Source organism: Lissotriton vulgaris, chromosome 5, assembly GCF_964263255.1.
Source record: "Lissotriton vulgaris chromosome 5, aLisVul1.2, whole genome shotgun sequence".
Taxonomy (NCBI): Eukaryota; Metazoa; Chordata; class Amphibia; order Caudata; family Salamandridae; genus Lissotriton; species Lissotriton vulgaris.
In genome coordinates, this window is record NC_141693.1 from 1008418725 (window position 1) to 1008428894 (window position 10170).

At 47.0% G+C, this 10170-nt stretch overlaps 1 protein-coding gene across 1 annotated transcript; it reads right to left on the bottom strand.

The window, feature by feature from the left end:
• Positions 1–5001: 5001 nt before the first annotated feature.
• Positions 5002–6720, bottom strand: MARVELD1 (MARVEL domain containing 1). The gene has a single exon (XM_086922618.1). It carries the CDS (start codon positions 6287–6289, stop codon positions 5759–5761), a length of 531 nt encoding a protein of 176 aa, XP_086778744.1. The 5' UTR covers positions 6290–6720; the 3' UTR covers positions 5002–5758.
• Positions 6721–10170: the final 3450 nt, after the last annotated feature.

Here is a 10170-nt window from a genome sequence, read left to right on the forward strand (position 1 = left end):
TGCACATGCAGTGCCTGGAGCTCTGGGCAGTGGCGTACCGAAACTTGAGGTGCCCCCCTGCAAAGTACATGGAAAGCTCCTCCCCCCCGCCCCACTGCACATGCAGTGCCTGGAGCTCTGGCCAGTGGCGTACCGAAAGTTGAGGTGGCCCCTCTGCAAAGTACATGGAAAGCTCCTCCCCCCCCCCCCCCCCACCCACTGCACATGCAGTGCCTGGAGCTCTGGGCAGTGGCATACCGAAACTTGAGGTGGCCCCCCTGCAAAGTACATGGAAAGCTCCTCTCCCCCCACCCACTGCACATGCAGTGCCTGGAGCTCTGGGCAGTGGTGTACCGAAACTTGAGGTGGCCCCCTTGCAAAGTACATGGAAAGCTCCTCCCCCCCTACCCACTGCACATGCAGTGCCTGGAGCTCTGGGCAGTGGCGTACCGAAACTTGAGGTGCCCCCCTGCAAAGCACATGGAAAGCTCCCCCCCCCCCCTCACTGCACATGCAGTGCCTGGAGCTCTGGGCAGTGGCGTACCGAAACTTGAGGTGGCCCCTCTGCAAAGTACATGGAAAGCTCCTCCCCCCCGCCCCACTGCACATGCAGTGCCTGGAGCTCTGGGCAGTGGCGTACCGAAACTTGAGGTGGCCCCTCTGCAAAGTACATGGAAAGCTCCTCCCCCCCGCCCCACTGCACATGCAGTGCCTGGAGCTCTGGGCAGTGGCGTACCGAAACTTGAGGTGGCCCCTCTGCAAAGTACATGGAAAGCTCCTCCCCCCCCGCCCCACTGCACATGCAGTGCCTGGAGCTCTGGCCAGTGGCGTACCGAAAGTTGAGGTGGCCCCCCTGCAGAGTACATGGAAAGACCCCTTCCCATCGCCCACCCGGACCCACTGCCCATGCACAGTACCAGAGGTGGCCCCCCTTGGAGCTCAGGTTCACCGCACCGCGGGGGCTAATGTTACGCCACTGACAACAGCCACTGGTTTTAAGGCACCTATAGGACTGAAAGGCCTTATTTTATAATTCACTGAGACCATGGGCTTGATTTAGAGTTTGGTGGTAACTGAACATCCTCCAAGTTCTTGGGTTAGTGTTAATCTAGAGAAGAGCTCAATGGTGGGCTTTCTTCCACCGCGCTACCCCGATGGTAGACAGCAGTATTCCAGTGGATGCTCTGCATTAGGCATTGTTGAGAACTCACCACCACGCTATACATCAGGTCCCATGTTGGAATTGGAATGGCCTGGGTTAAAGGTGGGTGTCAGTGGAAAAAACATCAGGTTCTTGTAGGAAGTGCTGCACTGGAGGAGAATCCACTGGTAAACCTTTATTTACAAGAGGGATTGTATAGCGGAGAAAAATCTACCATTTAATTGTTTCTACAGATGACACTTATTCAGCAAATCTGATGATTTTCAGCCACGGGAACTGTCTAAATCAAGCCAGACCCCAAGTCTTGGCACTTTCAGCCAGACCCCAAGTCTTGGCACTTTCAGCCAGACCCCAAGTCTTGGCACTTTCCCCGGCTTCACTGTAGAATTCTTTGGTAGATCCCATCCATGTTTGATCAAAGTAGGTGACCCACTACTCAGAACTGAAGCAGTAAAAAGCATGCACGGCACACCCAGTGCACTGACAGGTACTGACTGCACTATGCATGCGCACAGTCAGTAGGGAAATTCAACACGCAGAAGAAATGCTGTGTTTTGTTTTTGAGGAAGAAATGAGAGAGTATTTTTTCAGGATGCCCTCCTGTTCTCATGGTCTTGATATCCTGCTCAATAAAAGCTGGTATGTTCTTCCAATTCCTGCTGTGCCTGCATCCCTTTGAGGCGACGGATGCCCTGGGGAGCTGCAGACGTGGCAGAAGGCTGCAGCACAGCGATTTCCAACATTGGAGAAACTGGCTTTCATTTTGATGTAAGAATCACAACTTTTCTTGACAACCATAAAGCAAATTCTTCTCCACCATCAAATATGTTAGAGTGGGACGTTATCAGGGGCGGCTCTAGGCTCATGGCGGCCCTGGGCAGGGAGCGTAGGTAGGGGGGAAGCTGCAACATAGCGAGTCTGAAGCCAATCAGGAACCAGGAGGAATGCAGACGCGGAGGCCAGTGAAGAGGGGGGTCAGGGTGTTTGGAAGTGGGACAGAGCCGGAGGCCGCCAAATCCCTGCCAGGGGCCGCCAACCAATATGTATCCATCCTCAGAGGATTATTATATTAAGGATATATATTGACGTGGAGGCCCCTGGGGTTTGTTGCCCCTGTGCAGGTGCACAGCTTGCACATGCCTAAGGCCGCCCCTGACGTTATAGCTGTAACTGTAATACAAAGGACCTGACTGCAAATCTCAGCATCAGGCAATGAGCTGTAGGAGGCCCTGTTTGAAGAAAAAAATATTGAGGACAAGCGACAGATCAGGGCACTACAACTGCCAGCCCTAGACAAACTCAAAGCAGCAATGGTAAAAACGGAGAGAGGGTCCTGGAAACCACGGCTTAGCAAGAGGTTGTCTCTTCCTAAGGGAAGGGACGGGGAAGTAGATTGGCTCTTTGCTGGAAGTTTTTTATTTAGTGGCATTGGTTATTATCACTACTATATGTGTTCATCTGCAGCTCCTTCAAGGTGGTCATTAGCTTCCAGGTCAAATGAAGAGACGCAGAAGCCATGGTCAGGCTCTCTGTATCAAAAACCCATGAGAAGTACCATTCAAGGTGACTTCAAGGACACACACTATGTTGTATAAACAGTTGACCATCCCCAGATTTGCCTATGGGTATGACATAGCTGCACAAGTGCCCGACCTTCAAAGAATGTGAAGCTGGCCTTAGAGCACCGTAAGCCTTATTTTTTAGGCCTGTGGCAGGATCTACAGGAAACTGAGTCACAAAAGACAAGATTGCCCCAGGGGTGTGAATGATGCAGCGGGCACAGGCAGGTTGGAAAGATCTGATGTCCTACTTGTAAAAGCAGCACACCATGCCAGCAAGTAATGACTCAGGAACAGAAAGTTTGCGAAAGCACACCCAAGTAGGAACAACTATTCTACTAAACGAACACGCGGTTTAAGACTTCCTCATGTATATACTGCTCAGCGACAGAGCCATCTCAGGAGCCGTAAAGGGGAAGCATTCCAGCATGTGATCCATCCGATAGGCTTTATCTACTGTGGATGGTTTATTAGTGATCAATGATACAATTGGGTTCCAAGCCCAATTTGGCCTGTTGATACATAGGACGAGAAAGGGAGGAGCCTTATCTGAATGTTTGGGAGGATATGATTGAATGTAATGACTAGAAACAAGAAGAAGTGGTGCTTCTTTGTTTGAAGGAATATGTATAGACCCATTGGCAATCTACAGGTTTAAAGACTGATTTTGAACCCTCCAGTCTATCGCCTTTCTCATACTACTGACAATTGAGCTGCTGTTTCTTCAGACTTGATGAAGTGGAGTTTCTGTCAAATGTATGTAGGCTGTTAATTGAAATATGATTCATATTCTGGTAGTTATTTAATTGTTTGGTGGCAATAAATATATATTCCACTACGGAATTAAAAAGTGACAAAGATGTTTTATGCATGCACATCTTATGCAGTGGTGCTAACAACAAAAACTATGTAGTGATAGCTACCCAAGATCTACAGCTGGGCCTCTCCACGGTTACACTGCCTTCTTGCATGAACCGTGCCTTTCAGCTCCAAACACATCCCACAGAAATATGTATAACAGGGGTCATGAAGTGCTATATCAATGCAATTGCAAAACAATGCATGTGAGTGATTAGGCCAGACAGGAAAATGACAGGTGGATTTCAAAAGCACATTATGCAGAGAATGTTTGCCTGGAGGCACAAAAAGTACTATTGGGGATAATATACTATTGTTTTGGTTACAAAAAGCAGATGCAATTTGCAACCAGTCGTTTTGCGACCAGAAACCTATATTGCGAAGCGACCTACGTACTGATAGTCAGGTTCGTAAAATGAGGAATCAGAGAAGGTCACAGTCCGATCTACCTAATTAATATTCATTAGTTTGGTTGAAAATTGCAGATCAACGCGATTGGCCTAAATCACAGGGATGGTAGCTTGGAAGGGTGAGCACAGCACCATCTCTATGACTGCTTTTAAAAAAAAGGAAACGTTTTCTTTTAGACCTACTGTTCCATAAGATCGATGGAGTTGGTTTGGCTCCACCCAGAGATATAGTTAGCTTTCACCTCACATTAGTGACTGTTTCGTAGGTCATTCTGCCTTCTTCAGGGTGCTGCTATGGAATGCATGAGGGGCAATTTTTCATCTCAAAAGTACACTGAGTGATCACATATTAAATTACTTAAATGTCATAGATGCATTGTATGCAAAAAACAAAAAAAATTATCATATTTTCACTGTAGCAGGTTTTTCTTCAAACTAAGAGTTAAAAAGCTGCGGGTTGAATTGCAAGTCAGGCCTATTGACTTTGCCAATGATTGTTTCTCCAATGCCTGTAGAAATACGTGTAATATACACTCTCAAAATGATTGTACCACAAACAGTACCTTAAGCCTTTCTACTATTTAGCTTACACTATTCTCCAGCATTGCAACAGCTAAAAAATAAATGCATTTAAATAGACAATTGATAACTACTTGGACTGGTGACAGAATCTAGCCTCAGTTGACTTGCTGCAATCACTTAAAGGTATCACTCTTTGTGTAGTCACATATCAAGTCCAAATTCAAAGCATTTGAAAATAATCTGTATTTTATCAATTAGAAATGTTGGTGGTAAAGTAACATTAGTATTTTTTTTAATAAACTCGAGTGGATTTTGTTTCACTTTCCCTTAGAATTTTTACATATGTCAAACTATGCAGCATAGAATTTTGAAAGTTTTGATGACGCAACATTTTAGTAAAAGTTAAATCCCACGCTTTACAAAGAAGACAAACGTAGGGGATTAACTGAGATGGGGAGGAATGTGTGGTGGGAATGCAGAGAGAGACAATTACAAGATTCCTTTCAAAATGTACAGTAATTCTTTGTTTATTCTCGAGGTTGCTATAAACAATTAAAAACTAAAAACTAAAAACCTGTTGGGAGGAAGAAATGGTTTTCGACTCCGCAGTTCAATAGGAGATATGGTCCAATGATTTCTTGTCGAAGTTGAAGTCCAGTTCTAATCTCAACTTCCGCATTTCAAAAAAATAAATCTCCCCCTTTGGCAAATCAGGTTTCCTTCCTGTGCTTACGAAACAAGCTTAATGCACTACTGAGGGACACATAAGAAACCTGGGCATTCACATCTCATCTGACCCTTGGACAGCTTGTAACAGCACATCCATGTTTTTTTTTAATACTGTAAACTCACTTTTTTTTATGTAAGTGATCCTTGTATTTTTATACGAATATCCATATTATTCCATTGTGGTACCTCAACGTTATGATGTTCTCTCTTTTTGTCTTAAATATAAAGAATTGTTGTTCCTGTAATGCACCTCAGTAAGCGGTTTGGTGTAACGGCTGAGAAATTAATTCTTATCTCGGCATAAAGATGTCACCTCAAACGTGTGATCCTGGGCAAACCGCTTCACACCTGTGATGTTTTTTTTCCTTAGCTGCCTAAACGTGGAAGCGCTTGGAAACAGACAGACAATCAGCATTCGGCGCTATAGTGTAATGAACCGGGCAGAACATTGAGTTCAGATCTGAAGCGCCTGGAGGTGGTTGGGTCTGCGTGGCGCTGCATCCAAGCTCTCGCACTCACTCTCCACCCCCGGCCGGGGCTCAGATGAGGCCCTGCTGGCCCCGGCACTTCTTGCAGGCGCAGGCCACGGCGGACAGCAGGTAGAGCAGGCAGCAGAGGCAGGCGAAGAAGGAGGCGGCCAGGTAGATGTGGTAGAGGCAGTCGTGCTTGTAGGCCGACACGCTGCAGTACTCGTGCCGCAGGGTCTTGTGGATCATGATGCCGGCGGCGGCGGCCTCCAGGCCGGCGGCCAGGGCGTCGTGGGCGGCGTTGGTGGTCAGCCAGCGCTCGCCGCCCAGAAGAGGCACCAGGTCCTGCTTGTCCAGCAGGGTCAGCAGGTAGAGGGCGATGGTCAGCAGCCAGAAGAGCACGGCCACGAAGAGGGCGAAGTGGATGGCGCCCTCGTACTTCTTGCAGGCGATGGTGATCCAGAGGGCGGCCCCGGCCAGCAGCTGCAGCACCCGCAGCACCCCCACGAAGCTGCGCAGGAAGGCCCGGTTCGCCCGCAGGGAGCCCCGCGCCGCCTGCGGGGGCGGGTGCGATGGAGGGGGTGGGTAGGGTGGTGGGGGCATAGCAGGCAGCGAGAGCTCAGGATCCTGGCAGGGAACGTCCAAAGAGACAGCCCGGCGAAGATCTCCTGAGGAAAGAGTTCTGTCCGAGCCCAAAGTTTCCGAGAAGAGAGCGCCGCGCCAACAGCACCAAATCTGGACAAGTTGTCTCTGCAAACAGCCACCGCAAGAAGAGATTGATGTAGCGCCAAACTCCGAGCAGAGATGCTCAGCAGCCTCCGGTGAGAAGGGCGCGGCCCCAGTGAACACCCCCTCCGACCAGACAGATGTCCCCACAGGCGGCCTTTGGAGAGGAAAGAGGGCCGCCCTGCACGGGCGCTCAGGAAGCAGTGTTGGCTTTTTTTTTTCTTGTTTGATGGGTTGGAGGATCTTTTCTGTCAGTTACCAGGGCGCCCTCGGTTCCTTCCTCCCTCCCTCTCTCTCTGTGCAGCTGTTGCCTGCCTAGAGTGGGGCCTGTCCTGCCCCTGTAACCTAAAGCCTCGCCCCTCCTGACATCACTGCTCGCGTAACCCACTCTGCATTCTTTAAAAAAACATCTGGCAGCGGCAGAAACTGTTTCCTCTGGCTGTTTTCTGCTCCCATTCATTCCATCCCAGTTTTTTCCCTTTTCGGAACTCCGGTGCATTTGCAGACAGAGTCAATGGCACTGGTTGTTCGAGGCTGCGAAAGTAAAAAAAAAAACCCTACAGAAAACAGCGAAAAGAAATGGAACAAAATAGCACGCAAGGCACAAAATGTAAAAATAAGTTCTCGCCAAAAGAGTTTTCCTATTATGCCTTTCTTATAAAATCCCATATTCTATGTAAGAAACTGTAAACCAAAATAGCTGCCTTTTTAGGGCGTCTACTTTGGAAACAGGGTTCCTGAACAAGCAGCTGCAAAGGTGTTCCCCTGTCATGTTTGACCCCTTCAGCCGGTCCTGAATGCTTAGCCAGCAGCATGTGCTTGCTGGATATGAAGCCCATATTTATAAAAAATAAAACCTCAGTCCCAGACCGGAAAGTTCGGATGACTAAAGAGCCAAGACTGGGTGAAAAAGCACAAACGCCATGGTACAGATCAACCCAGGTTTATTGTGTCACAACAGTATATTTCAAAATCTATCTTTGCTACCATCTGTTTATTTGCGCCAGTTGCTTCCATCCTAGTATTTGTTATCCATAAAGTTGGTCTTTGCAAATCTGAGTAAAATGTTTTGATCTGGTTAGGTCGACCCTCGGCTGATTTCAAACGAGTCTATGTATTCCCTGGCATACATGCCCAGAAACACAGTTTGTTGATTGCATGTGGCTGCTCGGTGCCAGCTAGCCTGTGGAACTAGGCCCAAAAACAATCTGTTGTACTGAGATTTGCTCAGTATGAAATTAGAATGCGTAGAATTAGAAGGTAGAATGACCACTGTGTATTCTATTGTTTCTTGGTAGTTTTATATAGCGGGAACTTGACCCGAGGGTATCAGAGCGCTTTACATGAGCACCAGTTTCGTTACATGAGGAAACATTCATTTTTAGGCACAGGGAGATTAAGCGATTTGCCCTGAATCATTGGATGCATGAGCTTTCCCCCTCATCCAAGCTGAAAAGGAAAACATGGCCAGGCCATTTCCGCCCATATTTCTTTCTATCTTTATTGTTTGTGCAAAAATGATGAACTTAAGTGTACTATTTTAATGAATTTGTTTGAATTGAGAAATCTCCTTTTTGTAAAGGTTTTTATTAACTTGTACAATACATATTTACTTACCGAGCTGCCTCCAGCCGCTAAGCCACACCCTGTCCCCAGGTTAAGCGCTGGTTCAGCCCGTGGCAGCCATCTGCCATTTGTTCCCACTCCTTTTGTGCCTTTCGAATCTTCAATTAAATCCTAGTTATTTGATGCCTGCGAGTTCGTCTGTTCTTCAGAGTATTTCTCTACAGGTGGCGACGATTTAAATATCCACCCACCCCCTGGCCCACCTAGGAGAAGCTCGCAGGCAACGCTGGTTGTCTATTTTGACATCCAAGCCAGGTAACCTTGAGGGATGTAGGGATGTGGTGGAAGGTCGGGGGCTTCAGGGCTAAAACAAGAGAAAGGACTGTGGAAGTGCGATTTAGTCCCGCAAAGAAAAATAGACAATTCAACAATAAAGGGACATATGCGAACATTATCTAAGCATAAGAACATTTCACAAACAAGGTACTGTGGTATTTTCATTATCAACCGTCTCTGTCGTATATATACATTTTGTCACAGAGTAAACTAGAATATTGGACATTTCTCAAATACTGCAACCAGAGTCACAGACTGCTGAAATAACGCCACTGAAAACTACCGCTGCCTCGAGGAACCTTCTAAAACAAACGAAATCTCAATTTGAAATGCAGTCTATGTTTCCCCAAACTCTTTTTGAGATAGCCATAGCATTCATTCTCTAAGTTACCGCTTCTCGTCTTCGGGCCAGTCACAGTAACTTTTCTTTTAAAAACAACTATTACTGACTAGACAGAGGAGACTCTGCGACGAGAAGAGAACAGGTGATTAATGCAAAGCCTCTTGTTGAACACCCAACCCTGCACTTAAGGGAAGCATGTTATTATGAATTGTTATGTGTTTCTTTTTTCCCTGCCCCCACTTTTAAAATGCTTAAGTCACACTGCATTTTACACCTTTTTATTTGAAGGACAAAACTAAGCAGCACCTGAAAGGGCGTTGCTGTATCGTCACCAGTCTATTAATTCTTTTGTATTAATTTATTTTTTTATTTCGTCTGGTCTTACTTTTATCCAAGCCTTTCATGTCATGTACATCTGACATATTTTTCTTTTTTGTTTGTTAATTGAACTAGAGCGCCCTACGGTAGCGTAATAAAACTTGAGGCCCCCCTGCAAAGTACATAGAGGGCCCCCCTCCGCAGTCAGTCAGGTGTTCTCAGGCCAGGGTACTGTGCTGAGGGGGGGCCTGGAGCACCGGGCACCCCACACCGCGGGGCCTATGTTACGCCACTGGCACCCTTACAATAATGGGCCCTGGAGTGGTGTTAGATCGGCACTGGCGTAGAACAGCATAGCATAGCTGAGTAGTTTTAGTGCTAAAAACAAAATAAACTCAGGTGAGTCCAACCTGAGCTGAGGTGTAGATATATTGACCCTAGATTTGAGGGTAAACCGCCCTTCTTGTCAAGAAGGGGAGCAATCTCCTTTAGAGTCAAACATACACCAAAAGGTACATCGTGTCTTTCCACCTAAGCGAGCCCCCTCCTTGCCGCTGATACAGCTACACCTCAACTCAGCTAGGCCGCCTTAAGGTATTTAGGGATCCTTGGCCATGAAGAATGCCACAGACCCAGTAGGGCTCTACATTAGGGCAGAAACATGTTAGCCATAAAAAGAGAGATGGCTTGAGCCATTGTTCTCAACACACCACCTCGCCTCGGATTTTACCTGTGGTCCGCATTTAATGAAGGTGATTCACCGGGGAACCACAGGATATTTTCAATTTATCAATTTGGATCCCATCTTTGTCCAGTAGCTTTTTATCTAAGAACTCCCTCCTGGTCAGAGTCCTTAAGGAGGTTGAGTCCACCCTGGTGGCATTGTCCTACCAGGGTGTTGAGAGGTTGCCAATGATGAAGCATGATATAAATGAGTGTGTGAGGCTTCCTCTTCCATAGGAATGATCTTCCCTGCCCTTGGATCTTGAACAGTAAATTTGTGACATTCAAATTGGACTTTCACTTGTGATCCTAAATAGGATAACAATTAATCCTCTTCTGCCTATAGCTACTGTACTTACGTTTGGAATAGCTTGCCAGCTAAGTTGGCCACAAGGAGATTGCATCTGTGCAAGAACACAATCCTTCCACCAGTTAGTGAAGGCTGAATGGAATGCTTTGCAGAGCCTCAGAG